The sequence below is a fragment of the Orcinus orca genome, chromosome X (genome assembly GCF_937001465.1).
Source record: "Orcinus orca chromosome X, mOrcOrc1.1, whole genome shotgun sequence".
Classification (NCBI taxonomy): Eukaryota; Metazoa; Chordata; class Mammalia; order Artiodactyla; family Delphinidae; genus Orcinus; species Orcinus orca.
In genome coordinates this window covers 107,795,257-107,811,188 of record NC_064580.1, presented here as the reverse complement: position 1 = coordinate 107,811,188, position 15,932 = coordinate 107,795,257, and the positions used below count along the sequence as shown (strand labels likewise).

Below are 15,932 nucleotides of genomic sequence, written 5' to 3'. Positions count from 1 at the left end.
ACCCGTTCTCAGTAGATAGCATTTTATCTGTAGTTTTTGTCTATTGTGGCCGTGGCCTTCATTTGGTTTGTTAGGCCTCTCGTCTTTTATTGTTGTTGTTTTATATTAATCTACTATTTTAAAAGAATGGGAAATATTTCTTGTTCTATTTAATGATTTCTTTTCAATAAGAACGTTTCGATCTTGTTGTTACTTACCTTTTAAATGTGATGAAATTATTTTTAGATGTTCCTTGAGTTCATGAAGGTAACATAAATTTCTCACACTGACTATCAGACTACTTTTAATTATATATTGCCTTCATAAATGCAGCCATTATGAATTCTGAAGCCTTAGCCTGAAGCTGTTGAAAATCATCTGCTTAATCTTGTCATATTTTGCACATCAGCTTCATTGCATGGCATCTTTACCTTGGCTATATAATGTCAGTCTCCTATCGCAGCCCTTATAGGTGAATGTCACAGTCACTAAGTCGGGTGTCAGGAGTGCTGTGGCCCTCCACCTTCTTGCAGTCCCTGCATCACACTAATGCTGCTGCTCTGATAAGTAGAGTGTAATTCAGTTACTATTTTTCTAATGTCAAATGGCTTTGGGGGAGCAAGCTGCAGTCTTTCTTTATAAGCCAGTAGAATAAAGTCTTCTTTATAAGCCAGTGTTGTTGCAAGATGACTAACAGTGAAGTCAGGTGCAAATCCTGTGACCAGAGGACGGCATCCTCTACAAAAGTAGCAAGGCTATCTTGACAATCAGTGACTCTTGGTTAAGGAACATCCCATTAATATCTCTGTGTCAAGGTGAGGGAGAGAATATGGGAAGACAGAAATCCAGACGGAATTAAGGGTGTCACAAGAGAGGCAGTCACATGGTTCTGAGAAAGTATTCTGCCATATTAACGGCTCTTTCTCAACTGCCTTCCCAATATGTACACACCAGCATGGGACCACTACACCAGCCCCTAGGAAGTATAGCCCGGGACCCCCTCCTTCCCCACCTGTCTCCACTCACTGCCAGACTGGTCTGTCCTCCATAGCGCCTCTGAAATGTTGATGAATAATTATTCTTTCCTTCCTATTACACTGTTCTTCCCAGGCCCCACTCCAGAATGCTGGAGGCTGAATCCTTTGCCTACACCATGCTGTGTTGATGATCAGATGTGATAGGCACCAGGCCACCTGGGAAGTGGTAGTGGGTCCACTCTGCTTAGTTAACTGAGACTCAGCTGTCACAGTACCAGGCAGAGTGTAATGTCGGTGCTCAGCCTTGTCAGTGCCAACCCCTGAGTAGCCCTTTTTTCCCCCATATTTAATTATATGAAAAAGAGTAGGCATTCAGTGCGTTACAGTCTGCTTCCATGAGAGGAAGTCTAGGATTGGTTGCTACTGTATTTGCCAGTTCCTTGTGCATTTGGAGAGCAGCTCAACTCCGTGGGGTGAAACGTCTGCCTTCTCATACACCAACTGCAAGTTCCAGGATTCTGTTAAAGCGGCTGCTGTCAGAAAGAAACCTTGCCTTGTTACTCTGAGCAAGGAGCCACACACAGCCATTCTCATAAAAGTCAGTTGGAATTTTGGACAAGTCTTAAGTATAAATCATAACATGATTAGCTCATAGAGTTTTCTCAAGAGAAAGTAAATCTAATAAAAATTAGAGGGAACTTATTAAGTGGCCGCCTTGTTGCTATTTGCTATGACTAGGGGAAAAAATAATATAATTGTGGGGTTTGCAGCCAGTGCACTTTTTTGTTGTGGGCTAGAGAGCAATTCAGACATGAGGAGGTGAAGAGGATGTCTCATTACCATTGCACTGAGGATACTTTATATAAGCATTTCCTGCCACAGAGTTGGGAGGATCTTTGCTCCTGAGAGGGAAAAAGCAGGCTCCAAACCACCATCGGAGGTCACCAGGGCACACTACTTACTTGCAAAACTGCACAATCAACTTCCGGAGAAGAGATTCTAGGGGAGCACATCAGGCTTCAAATGTGTAAGAGGCAGATCCTGACAATAGCAGGGAAGGAGATGTGGCTTTAAGGGAACTTCTAATCATTATCGTTGTGATTATTTATTAATCAAGACTTTTAAGTGTTGGCAAGAGAAGCAGAAACTGTGTTATTCTTCACACCAACATGGCCCTAAGTGTGCTTTCTCACCCCCTGATTTTTCCAACATGAGATACAGTGCTCTCTTTGGCTTTTGGGTTTGATTCCCCAACTTGAACTGATCAAATGCAATCTTGAAAGAATGCACTTTAGAATCATAGAGTGAAATGCTAAAGGGGGACTGTAAGAATTATCTAGTACAGCAGTCTTTGATCTGAGATCTTTATTTAGACTTCAGGAGATCCGTGAACCCCCTAGAATTATATATAAAATTTTGTGTGCATATGCGTTTTTCTAGGAGGAAGATCCATAACTTTTATCACATTCGTAACAAAAGGTTCCCTGATCCAAAAGGGTCTAAGAACCACCAATTCTAGTCCATCCTCTCCCCTCCTCCTTTGTTACAATGAAGAACAGACTCCCGGAGATGGAGAATAATATGCCTGCAACCACACAGCTAGTTAATGGCAGACCCAAGAATTGAAGTCTCTTCTGACTCTAGGTCTGAAACCAGTTATCTCCACTATACCAGAGTTGTTTTAGCAAAGCACTGGGGACATGATAAGATATCAAGGAGATTGTAGACAGCAATGATTCGTGCCACACGTGTAACCTGAACTAGATTACCTTTGAGATCCTCTTCACCACTGAAATTCTGTGTTTCTATCCATCTTAATAGAGAACAGCATTGAACCAGATGATCCCAAACTAATTTCCCTTTAGAAATCATTTCCACTGTATGATTAGTCTTTCCTGCTTCCTATTGATCTCCCTTGCTAATAGTGCTTGGTTAGGGCTAATACTAAAATGAGTTTGCATTCCAAGAGTCTTCACCAGCTGATGGCAGGGTAGAAGGGCATCCCCATCAGGACCAGCTACATAATTTGCAGGGCCCAGTGTTAAATGAAAATACCCAGCCTCTTGCTAAAAAAGTACTAAGGATTTCAAGACAGTGACAGGAGAACATTAAACCAAGTATGGGGCCCTTCTAAGCGTGAAGATGGTCCTGGTCCCTTTTAAAGCTTTGATGGAGGGGGGACAAAGAGGAGTCAGCCTGTGGTTTAAAATTGGCCACAGATGACCCCCCAAAGGTAACGAGTTGTATATTCACAATCATAAGGACTTTTTGGCTTATCTGTGCATGTGCTTGCACACACACATGCACGTGCACACCTAAATCAGTTGGACTAAAATTACCATCTTTTCTCTTCACCTAATGCCCAAATCCAAAACTAGTCTGCTTGAATTTTTCCTCTTAGGACCTATTGCGCTGGCATTGTTTAAGCACACATTTTCATTACCAGTTTTCATAACCAGATGACAAAGAAAGAAATGAGTTCTCCAGGGGCATCTGAAGAGTCAGGTAGAGGCAGGTACTCGAAAGCAATAGCACACGACCAGCTAGGGATATTTTAAGCTGCCAGAAAGGGGGAAAAGCAGCTAGCTTTGGGCTATGCAGTGTAATGAGCCAATACTCTCAGGCTTAGAACATTATGAGGACACAAAGCATTTTAAATTCAAGAATCAGAACTCTGGGGTTCCAACAGGTAAGCAGATTTACCAACTGAGAAAATGGTTGGGACTTGGTATACTTGAGTTCTACATATTTCAGTAGAGCAGAGGCACCCAAGTTATCACATTCTGCACTTCCCATTTTAGCGCCATACTGGGGTTCCCAGTTTAATGCACAACATCCGTGCTTCATGAGGGTTGGAGCCAAATGTTGGGTGATGTCCCATTGGTTAGAAACCAAAGTCTAACATGCACAAAGTGGAATTTACACTCACAGTGCTTGTAGCACTCTAAGCAAACTCAGACTTCTTGGCAAACTAAAGGCCAGTTAGCATGGGAGAAAATATAAATGGGCGAATCGATTTTTATTAGTCTCATGTGTAGTCAGTTGTTGTATAAGTGACCCAGTACTCCAAAGCCAGCTTCCTAAGTGCATTTTGCACTCCAGAGAGATCAGAAAACAACTTTCCCTGCACTTCTACTACAAAGATAAAGAAAGAAATTGTATCACCACAGCTTAAGCCTTCAGGGAGCTTATTTCTTCAGTTTTACAATGCAGCCTTTTACCCAAAAGCGCATACTAAAGCTTAATGTCCAAAACATATGGTGCATACCTAATGACAGCCTCAGTGAGTCACTCATTCATATATTTATCCAATATGCACTGACTGGTCACTTTCGGATGCCCGATGCTATGCTAGGTGAAAAGTATTTGTGATCAAATTTCAACCCAAATCAGAATTCAATAGCAGATGTGTTAGCCAGAGGTTTACCAACCAGTGCAAAAATAAAGCAAATCTTTTTAAATGTTCTAATGTGTTATTAACTCTTTGTTTGCAGTGTCTGTGGGATATGAATATGAAATGTGCCCCGACTTTATTCTCTGGGAAAAAAGGACTGTTATCTTACAAGGTTTCGAGATGGATGCTTCTAACCTAGGAGGCTGGTCATTGAATAAGCATCATATTTTGAACCCTCAAAGTGGTAAGCACATTTTTTGATATTTATTAATACTATTTTCCTAATGCTATATACGTATATATGTAATACTTATTGCAGAAAATTTGGAAAAGTACAAGGAAAAAAGTACTTATAAGTCCACCACCTAGAGATGACCACATTATATTTCTTTTCAAATGGATCTGATTTCAAATTAGTGCTAGTAGAGTGAGACCTCTTCACAAAGTAATATGAAACTGGGTTTTGAGAATCATCTGTCGGGGCTTCCCTGGTGGCGCAGTGGTTAAGAATCCATCTGCCAGTGCACGTGACATGGGTTCGAGCCCTGGTCCAGGAAGATCCCACACGCCACGGAACAACTAAGCCCGTGCACCACAACTACTGAGACTGCGCTCTAGAGCCCGCGAGCCACACCTACTGAAGCCCGCGCGCCTGGAGCCCGTGCTCTGCAACAAGAGAAGCCACCGCAATGAGAAGACCGTGCACCGCAATGAAGCGTAGCCCCCGCTCGCCGCAACTAGAGAAAGCCTGCACGCAGCAACAAAGACCCAGTGCAGCCAAAAATAAATTAAATAAATAAACTTATCTTTAAAAAATCATCTGTCATTACTGCACTATCCCAGGTGGTTAACCAGTTTATCTGACATTGTAACCAACTTCTAAATATTGGAATAATATTTGCCGTATTTCATATGATCTAAGACACCATCGATTATAAGTACACCATTATTTTATTGAAAACGGTGTCAATTAAACAGTGACACACATTGATTGCAAGATACATACTTATTCCAGAGATGTGAAAATAGGAAGCAAAATGTGCATCTTAGAATTAATGAATAATCTAAGTGATACAGTTTTCAAAGAGTTTTAGTGAACTCTGTCCCATTTTAAACACAACAACCCTGCAGTGTGGCCTTAACCCCATTTAAAAATCAAGACTCCGAAGCTGAGTCACGTTACTTTCCCCTAGGGCTCACAGTAAGTGGCCAAGAGCTGTCCATGTGCTCTTTCTCTACGCCAGTTTTTTATCCACATAAATGTCAGTATATGCAGTAAGAAGCTAGGGGTAGAGTAAAGGGACAGTAATGGGTAATAGAGAAAAAGAGGTAAGAGGAACGCAGGGGAAGAAGAGAAAGAATCTGGGAAAAGGCTACAGCTCTGGACTTCACTTAGTTTTAAGCCTCCTAAGTCCTGGACTTAGGAAAGAGGGAAAAGCAGTGAGAATCAGGACACTCTCATCTTCAACCTTTGCCTTCTTTGTACCACTTTTCCTGCTGTCGCTTTCTCCTAGTTTGTAATTTAAATGTTAAATAAATCAGGAGAGGAGACCACAGGTGGCCCTTAAGTCTCAGGAGAGGAGACCACAGGTGGCCCTTAAGTCCATGCTTCTCTCAGACAAACTGATTTTGCTACCCTGGTTATAAATCATCCAAGTCACTTCACCTCCTTTTGCTGGGAAACCAATCGTTGGTGTTTCCATCCAGCGTCATTTGAACATCTACTGGTAAGTTTTCACTGTGAAATCATATTCCTTTTCATCTGAAGAGGCAGATTCTGACCAACCTTTAGTAGAATGTGTACTTTGGGTTATTTCTCCAGGACTGGGGAAATGAATGTATATATGAGGCAGCTACACCCTTCCGTCCAGCTGCCCTTGTATCCCTCTTACCTTTGTGAAATAGCTGGCTAAGGCCGGGTTATCTTGTAAGGCCATGAACTGACCAAGGCTAAGAGATCCGTTTTATAATCACACCTATGGTCTTATTCATTTGCACCGTAGTTAAATCAACCAATCCAACCAGCCACACAGGCTGGGAAATTTTGATCGGCAAAGCTAACCAGGTTTGCTTCAACCACAGAATGAGACCACCTACCAGAGTCCCAGTGTGGGCCCTGAAGGTGGAGTCCATTGCCATATGCCCTTGTTATACCTTCTTCCCCCCATTGAAGGAAGATCCCAAATTCCACTTCCGACTGTTTGTTTTTTTAAGAGCAAAGATTCAGGCACGGATATAAAATGTCAACTTTTTTTCTGTTGTCAAAAGGAGAATCACAGTTTTAAAAGTATAAAAACGAAAGGGCAGATGCCACTTATTAAATTATTAGGTTTTTTGTTTTGATTTGAAAGAGTTTGACATTTTAAGCAGCCGTTTCTTTTCCACTCACTTTTATTGGCTCGTATGGATTGTCTCTTTCAAATGCCTGTCATTGACATTAAACACAAAGTGGAAATGACCTCAATCCAGCCCCCAGCTGTGTGCTCCCAGTCCTATATTCTCTTACCATTTGCTTCACCCAGGTTTAAAAATTCAGAACAGAGGGGAGCCATTCAGAGAGTTGGCTTTAGGGGCCCCCCTGATTTCCACAGATGTGTCCTTTTCACCCCTAATTCACCAGTAATTGGTTTTTAGGTAATAGGTACCAAGTTATTTCTGGGAATCTTTTTAACAGCCTTACTGAAGTATAACTTATACACCACAAAATTTACCCATTTTAAGTGTACACTTCAGTGCTTTTTAGTAAATGGTAGAGTTGTGCAACCGTCACCACCACAGAGTTTTAGAATGTTTTTATCACCCCAAAAGATCCCTTGTACTCACCCCAACCCCACTAAATCTACTTTCTGTCTCTTTCTGAGAATATTATTCTGAGAAAGAAACCTTACTTAAGATAGATTTTTTAAAAGGAAGATTTGTTCATTTTATCATCTCATTTGTAGGCACATTGTATTTCTCACCAAGAACTGGTCACACTTGCCAGGAAACAGATCTGAAGGCAGCTCTGCCAGTGCCTTTCAGCCTGCCCTTGGACACGAACACCTCTCTTGGGACATTTTGGGACATTGGGACATTATGGGTGGGAATCTAAATCCCACCCATAAATGCAGTTTTAGAAACAGGAATGATAAGTGTGAAGGAGCAGCTTTGAGAGGACCAATTAGAAAGCAATGCTCTTTCCCCCTCAGGTCAGACAGTCTTTTCTGACTGATTAAGGCCAGAGCCTAACTCTTTAGGCACCCCGCTTTTTTGATCTGAGACAGATAGCAGATTAGAAACAAGAATCTATCTTCCCCCAATTTCCTCTCGCTGGTTAAAAAGACACCTGTAATTAGATTGGATGTCTGCTGCCATTCAATTCTGCAGTTTTTCTTTGGCTCCAAAATCATTATGCAGCGGGTAGTTTCTAGTAGGCAGTGTTTTCAGACCATTTGTCATTTCAGTTGCAGCAACTGTATTTACCTGACAATTAACCATTGGTTGTGGAGCATTGTTTCCAAATATTATGCCTGATATATGGAGATGGTTCCTGCTTTCACTGTGAGATTAAAAAAAAAAAAAAAACTAGGAACTTGTGTTTTTCAATATTATTCCTTCAAAATACATCTTCTTAGTGATTACAGAGTACATATTTATTCTTTTAAGATAAATCAGTTCTTTAAAATTATGCCAGTTGAGTGTTTAAAATTATTAGAAAAAACAATCCAGGGTTCTAATTGGGTATTGTCATCTGTCTGAAATGGATAAAGAATTTCCTTTAACTTAGCCTCCAAGATAGGCCAGTAGTTTGTTGGCAAATGGTTTTAGTGGGAGGACAAGTAAGTTTCCATTGATCATGTTGGCATATCTCCCAGTTTGTGTTTATATCCTCTCAGTCAAGTCCTAAGAGAAATATGTATTGGGTCCCATGTTGTTCATAAGCCTGAAAAATGGTTTCTTCTTTGAAATCAGCATAAAGCACCACTCACTGGCTCCCAAGGGGAATTTTTATTTCAAACTTATTTATAAGCTTCAAAAGAAGTTCTGAGCAAGGTAGCAGGAAGGTATGAGTAGTATGTTTAAAAGTATGCTTAACTTACTATACAACAGGCTTGACTTTTTGGCAGAGGAAAGGAAACCTTGGGGGAGATCTAAAATGTGCTGTAGGGCTCCAGCCAGTGGGGTTTCTTTGTTGACTGTAAACAAGACACCCAATCCTTAGCAGGAAGTTGGCCTTCATATAAATAATGTGCGTAGTCTCAGGATCATTTGATTCTGTTTTCAAAATGAGCATGTGTGGCAGAATAAACTGGAAAGGAGGCAGCAGTAATTGATCAAGATTTCCAGGAACATAAACAAAATATTTTCAAAGCAACCTTTTGCAGAAGAATTGGTGTTAAATCATTGTTGCTAGATGGTATGCCCCGGTTCTATGTAATGGAAGGTTAAACAGATTCTTGAAACAACAAAAACACCCTTCAAAATGATCTATCTTTCCAGGGCAATACAAAAGGGGTTTGCCCATTTTTGTTTTGATTGCTTCAGCTTTAAACAGGAATGGTAATTTCAGTACACGGGCACTTTAGTACCTTGCATGAAAGCAAGACATCAATTGTTGAGATGTAATCAGAAAGTACATTGCCTTATGTTTTATTTCCTTTAATCATTCTTCTTCTTTGATGGAGTGCTGGGCTTTCTAATAGAAAAGAGGAGTTTTAGAATTGCAGGCTTAGAAGAATGGTTTAGAATAGCCATCTTAGTTTTTAAATTGGCAGGAGCCTGGTAATAACATGTCATTTTGAAGGTAATTGTTAACTATACCATTATATTAATATAAAAAAAATGGAGATCTATCTGTGAAAATAGATGTTAATAGCAAGTCTGCTATTTCCAAGCCCATACTTGGAAATATTTTTGAATGATATACCCTGTAGTGCATTGCTGAAATACTGACATGCTAAACAGTTGGTTTTCTCATTTATTAAAGAACATATCATGGTCTCATTGGTAGGATATTCAGTGAGTGATCATCAGGAGATTTCTTTTCAATGATGTTGTGCAACCGTCATGCCAGTTCTCATTCACTTTCTCCCAATTCATTTAAATTGCAGTATTGATCACATTGCAATTAAGTGTTTTTTGAGAAATGAAATTCCATCCTATTAATCTAACTTAATTAACTACTCCAAATCTTAAGAAATTTCTTTACTGCCTAATAAAGTTATTAATAAAATAAATAAGAAAGTAGTGAGCCTCAAGATATCTATCTCATGGTTCTACAATGACAGACCAATTTGTTGGGGCATAAGCTCATAGCTGGTCCTGCAGATCATATGTTGAAAAAATAGCCAGAAATCACCTTGTGAGGGAAAGTAAAATTACTTTAGATTTGAAATGCAAAGGCTATATGAGTATGGGATTTCTGTTTCCTGGAAGGCCCCTTCTAGGTTCATATTTGGTGCCATGGTTTTGTGCGTGTTTTACCCTCTTGTCTATTTTTGCCAGGAACGTTCCTATTTCAGAGTGATCAGTAGTTTCTATTGTAGGACTGTGGGACTAAAAGTTGGAAGAAAACCGAGGGAGACATTTCAGGAAATGTTTAGGGAGAGTAACAGGTAGTCCGAGGAGATAGATAGCAGGGGTCATGGGAGAAAAAATAAGACTGGACAGGATAACTGCATTCATTCATTTGCTGTCAGTTACTTCAGCCGGACACATTGGCATGCCTTCTCACCACATGGCTTTTTTTTTTTTTTTTTTTATACCTGTCCTGGCTCATTCTGGGCAGACTTGAGCTATTTAGCACAGCAGTACTTGTTCCTTGGGTTTTCTGCCCAGGCTCAGCAGGTTTTCAAAATCATTGGAATTTGGACAAGGAAACTATAAGAGACTCAAAGCTTATTTTCAACATTTACTGAGCACTTATAACAACTTGGCCACAGGGATGGGCGCTGAAACGCAGGAAGGAGTAAGACAGAGGGTGCGCCTTCAAGGAGCTCATGTTCTAATGGGGAAGATAGAGAAGTACTGAAAACCGTATCATACATGTGTCAAGTGTTATAACAGAGCTATGGAAAACTGCACATACAGAGGAGGAAGTAACTAATTCTGGCTGGATAGAGCATTGGGGAAGAACTGAGCTGAGCTTTGGAGGATAGGTAAGAATTTCCCAAACAAACAAGATGAGGAAGGCATTCAGGATAGAGGGACTAGCGAAGTACAAAAGCAGAGAGGAAGGACTTCCCTGGTGGTCCAGCAGTTAAGAATCTACCTTCCAGTGCAGGGGACGTGGGATCGATCCCTGGTCGAGGATCTAAGATCCCACATGCTGCACGGCAACTAGAGAGAAGCCCACGTGCCACAACAAAGACCTGACACAGCCATAAATAAATAAATAATTTTTTTTAAAAAGCAGAGAGGAATGGAAGCATGTGAAAATACTTGTAAATAGTTTGCTGTAGCTGAAGCTCGGGATACACATGAGAGGGCGATGAGACAGAAGGCTGAAGAAAGAGGCAAGCGCCAAATCATGAAGGGCTTTGTATTCTTAATAATAAGGAATGGACCCCTTACTCCACAGAGGGTATGGAACTATTAAAAGGTTTTCAGCCACAGATTGACATAATCTCTATGGCAGGAGTGTGGACAGTGGTTTGGAGATGGGTATGCATGGAGACCAGGAGACCCAGAATTTAAGACAAACTGAACGAAAGCAGTCGTGGTAGAAACGGAGACCATGAAACTGGTTCAACATATTTTAGGAGATAGACTCAATGGGGGTTTAGTAATTAATTAGGTTTAGAGAGTGAGGAAAAGAAGAGCCACAGTGGTGCCCACATTCCCAACTTGGGTAAATACACGCCTAGTGATACCTCGGAAGATCAGTGGGGAACACAGAAGGAGGAGGAGGGTTTGGTAGGGGAGTGCAGAAAAATAAAATAAAATAAAAATAACGAGTTCAGTGTTCAATTTGTTGAGTTTGAGGTACCTGTGAGGCATCCAAGTAAAGAGATCTACTAGGAAATTGCATGTCAGGTGAAAACTCTAGACTAGACAGGAGAAAGTTTCAGCATAGAGAGATGGGAGTTAAAGCCGTGGGAATGGATGAGATTGCCCAAAGAAAATGACTGCAGAGTATTTTCCAGCATTCTCATAAGTCAGTATCTCTATTTCCTGCACTGATGATAGTGAGATATGGTCCAAAAGAGTGGAAAATTCAAGTCCTTTTCTTATATCTTTGAAGTGCATTCTAGCAATATGATTTCTTTTCTTTTCACAGAAGTAGATTACCTTCCTGATTGTGTTTTGCTAAGGTTAATATTAAATTGACTGATACTCCCTTTTCACGAAGCCGTTGCATAGTGCGGGTGGTTTGAAGTCAGACAGGTGTGCGCCAGGCATCAGAAGAAAGCCAGCCAGAGATGAAAAATCAGCCATGGATGATTCACAGAGCCCAAAGTGAACAGGAGATCATTAAAAGTTAGTCATGAAATGCTCCATTGAGGCATTTAGAATCAACATTAAAAGGACTGGGTATATTACTCCATTTCACAGATGGGCAAACTGAGGCAAAGTGTTATGCTGCCATTTGTTGTAGCTGTGCAGTTAACTAAAACCTGGGGCAATGCGCTTCACTCTCAAGTTCTTTTATAGCAGGCCAACGCTCCTTCCTGCTTTGAACAATGAGAAATTAAAATATCACTGAGAATACTGTGTGGTAATTTTTTTAATTCTTTTTTTTTTTCCCTTGGATCTAGGAATCATACACAAAGGGAATGGAGAAAATATGTTCATTTCCCAGCAGCCTCCAGTCATATCAACCATAATGGGTAATGGACACCAACGGAGTGTTGCCTGCACCAACTGCAATGGCCTCGCCCACAACAACAAACTCTTTGCTCCCGTTGCCTTAGCTTCTGGCCCTGATGGTAGTGTGTATGTTGGTGACTTCAATTTTGTAAGGCGAATATTTCCCTCGGGAAACTCCGTTAGTATTTTGGAATTAAGGTAAGTCTCCTCTAATCTCTGTGTTTGCTTAGTGGATAAGGAAAAAGCAAGAATGAGAAAACAGGAAGAGGCAAGGCATTGCCAGAAGGAGCAGAAAATGCAGTTGCCCATATTGTAGTACCGAGCTAAGATGCAGGAATAGGGGCACAGACATAGGTCACCATGGCTACTCGTACTTGAAGAAACCTTTGAGCACTGCTTTGGAGAACCAGGAAGTGTTGACATCGCTGTATGTGTGGCCTTCCCTGGGTGCATTCCTGTCACTGACGTGGATCTCAGTACTTCTGAGTGCTCAGGTAAGTCACTCAACCCGTGCTCTGGCCACTATGAAGACTCATCAGAAATATCTAGTATTCATTCTAGCAGGTAGAGGTGTTGTCAAATCCAAAAGGCTAAATTTTCTAAGTTCTCCAGGTCCAGTCTTTTGAAGTGATCAGTTCATCAAAAGGAAAATTGCCGTCTGTGTTTGTGTGACATTTTGAGGAAGGATTACTTTTTTATCCTTAAAAGCTCTAATCCATTGGAAAAAATGATTAAAGCATTCATCTTTAGGCTTTCTTCCTCTGTTTTAGGAATTTTCTTGAGAGTACAAAGTATTTTGGCACCTTTTGAAAGGAATTCATACCTTTTGGTATTTCATATTTTGAAGTTACACAAAGATAGCAAGTAAATAGACCATGGCTTAATCAGCTTTATTTCTCCCTTTCAAAGGATATAAGACCAAATATATGTCCCCTGGAGTCCTAGAAAAGGAAAACATCCTCTCTCATCCCAGTAGAGATAAACAGACCTGTTTCCCTTTCCCTGGGTAAACTGGTAGAGCCTTTCTTCTCATTGGTTATCACAGCTTTATCCCTGACACATGCCTTCAGGGCATTAGGCTGAAAATTTCCCTATGTTCCAGAAGACTTTGGCGCCACTCTATAAACTATTCCACAAAACAGTTCTTGCCTCATTCATCACCTCATTGACCTGAAAAGTAGTGACTGGGAGAATAGAGACAATGATGGAACAACTTGTATGTATGGAAGCACAGTCAAGACCAGTGAAAGCACATGCAAAATCTTGGGTCATTTTCATTTAATACTCATGTTGACACAAACGTGGAAATTTGAATACATAAGGACAGTCCTCGAAATTTTTCAGATTCTCGTGCTTTGCTTTGGAATCTACCTCCCGTTTCTCAGACTGAGTTAGTCTTTCATAGCTAGCTGGGGAAATCTTCTAGTCCCAAGCCCCCATCCATTTTTCACATTAATTCACTCCAGTTTTAATACATTTCTTAATTATAATTGCAAACGCTGTCATAGAGAACAAAGCTGTTAAATCCCTTGACTGATAAAAAAATAGATTGTAAAATTAAGATTTTATAAAGATAAAGCACATCTACAGAGTCTAGAGAGGTACTAATTCATAGCACCCTGCCCTAATCAAATGTTCATGTACCTCGGGACGTCATACCTCACCAGGATTTGTCATTACAAGCACTATATCCCTTTGGGTACCTACTTACTGGAAAGTCAATAAGGAAGGCCAAGATGGCTGTATGCCTGGATTTGCAAATGTTTTATACAACATTCTATGTTGTTTTCAAAATCCTAGGGAAGTTCTGTCCACCTGATGCCGAACATGGGTGGAGCACTGAACAATTCATTCACCATCTGAATATTTCCAGGCATGCAGATCTTGGCCATCGGGTAGACAGAGACCTTGTCTTGCTGACCCTATATAGCCAACCCTATAAAACCTATATAGCTAGCCCCTATAGAGCTTCCGTTGTAATTTAAATGCAAATTTACCTAAGGTGGAGCAATTGTCATTCATCAAGGAGATTCTCCCTCGTCAAGGATCCTTAACAGTTCACAAATTTGAAATTTAGTCCAAAGTACCTTATGACCTTCAACACAAAGTCATTTGAAGACTAAAGTAGAATAACTTGGACCCTAATTGCAGTGATTTTCTCAGTATAAAGGAAAATTCATTTCTGATGGCGTGAAGTATTTTCCAATCCCTCTATTCCTTCTTACTCCAAAACACTGCTCTCTCTCACTGTCACAGCTCTTCAAATGCATAGGCGAGTGCACACCATGAGCTCATACACCCAGGCTCTCACTTAGCCTGAGTCTCCCTAGCTGACTCTTCTGAGCTGACTTCCTGTAGAGCAATTCTTCCTAACATTCTTTTTTTCTGTACGCGGGCCTCTCACTGTTGTGGCCTCTCCCGTTGCGGAGCACAGGCTCCAGACGCACAGGCTCAGCGGCCATGGCTCACGGGCCCAGCCACTCCGCGGCATGTGGGATCTTCCCGGACCGGGGCACGAACCCGTGTCCCCTGCATCGGCAGGGCGACTCTCAACCACTGCGCCACCAGGGAAGCCCCCTAACATTCTTTTGTAAAATTCTCAGATTTTTTTGAGAATCTATTGTATGTTATGTGCCTTCTCCCCAGAAAAAAACATTCACAAAAAATTCAGGGGTCACATATTTTCCCTCTCCCCACATTCCCCCCTCCTGTGGATGAAGCCCTTTCATAGACTCATGGTTAAGATTCCCTGCATTAGGTTCAAGAAGAAAACAATAGTTCTTCCTTCTCTACTCCGACACTCCTCTGACTGGCCATCGGAGGAATAAGCTGATTGAATATATATATATATGATCATTTTGACCTAATTAACAGGTAACTCCCTATTTGACTGCAGTCAATACCATCCACCCAGTCTGTAACAGCAAACATTATCTGTCATGTTTACTCAGAAACTAATATAGCTCTTATTAGATTCACTTTTTTAAAAAAAGTATCTATCCTGATTGGTAGCCTATACTGTACACGTTGCATCTTTCACATACAATTGGTGAATTTTTATATTTGCTTTGTAACTTTTCCAGGCTTAAACTTCCTGGGGAGAAATAAGTTGATATAAGGGGCTTTGCTAGCTTAACAACCATAATGTTCATTGAATTCTACTGTAGATAGACAGAAACTTCATTTTGTACCAGTTTTTGGTTGATGTTAAAATCAGTTAATTTAATTACCCCCCCTCCAGTGCATATTAGTCATTTTATTTGGTTGAGTCATCTGTTTCCTTGGAAACACAGACTATATATAGTCATTATGTTATTAGTTGCATTTAAAGCTGTGAATGAAAGAGCAATATCGTCAACAAGTTGTTACAGAAAGGGATACAGAACATTCTAGATCTTCACTCTCTGTCAGGTTATTCGTTATATAACTTAACTACTCTGTTTTCTACTTTTCTATCTATAAAATTGGCTTCACGTTAATATTTGAGCATCCTCTTACATGTCTTATACGGTTTAACTTGTTTTAAGATCCACAGATGTGTACTTCTCAGCCCAGAGTTTGATGACATTTTGAGAGGACATAAAGCTTGCTCCTACTGGTTGCCCTTCTAGATTTCCTTCTCTTTCATCCTCTTGTTCCATTTTGGGCCACATTGAACAATTCCAGATGCCCCTTGACATTTCAAAGATTAGAAGACTATAGATTTTTCCTCTCAGCTCTACCGATCCAAACTGTCCCCAATTGAGTTTCTTTCATCTGACCTCAAAAATAATTTCATTTTCATTGTTGGATGA

General features: G+C 40.6%; 1 protein-coding gene across 1 annotated transcript in view; it reads left to right on the top strand.

Annotated features, from left to right (window-relative positions):
* Positions 1–15,932, top strand: part of LOC101276968 (teneurin-1) — a 350,419-nt gene that overhangs the window by 217,082 nt on the left and 117,405 nt on the right. Inside the window, exons 18-19 of the mRNA XM_049704537.1 lie at positions 4,451–4,594; positions 12,087–12,336. Coding sequence (XP_049560494.1) covers positions 4,451–4,594; positions 12,087–12,336 — 394 coding nt within the window. The remainder of the gene's footprint in view (positions 1–4,450; positions 4,595–12,086; positions 12,337–15,932) is intronic.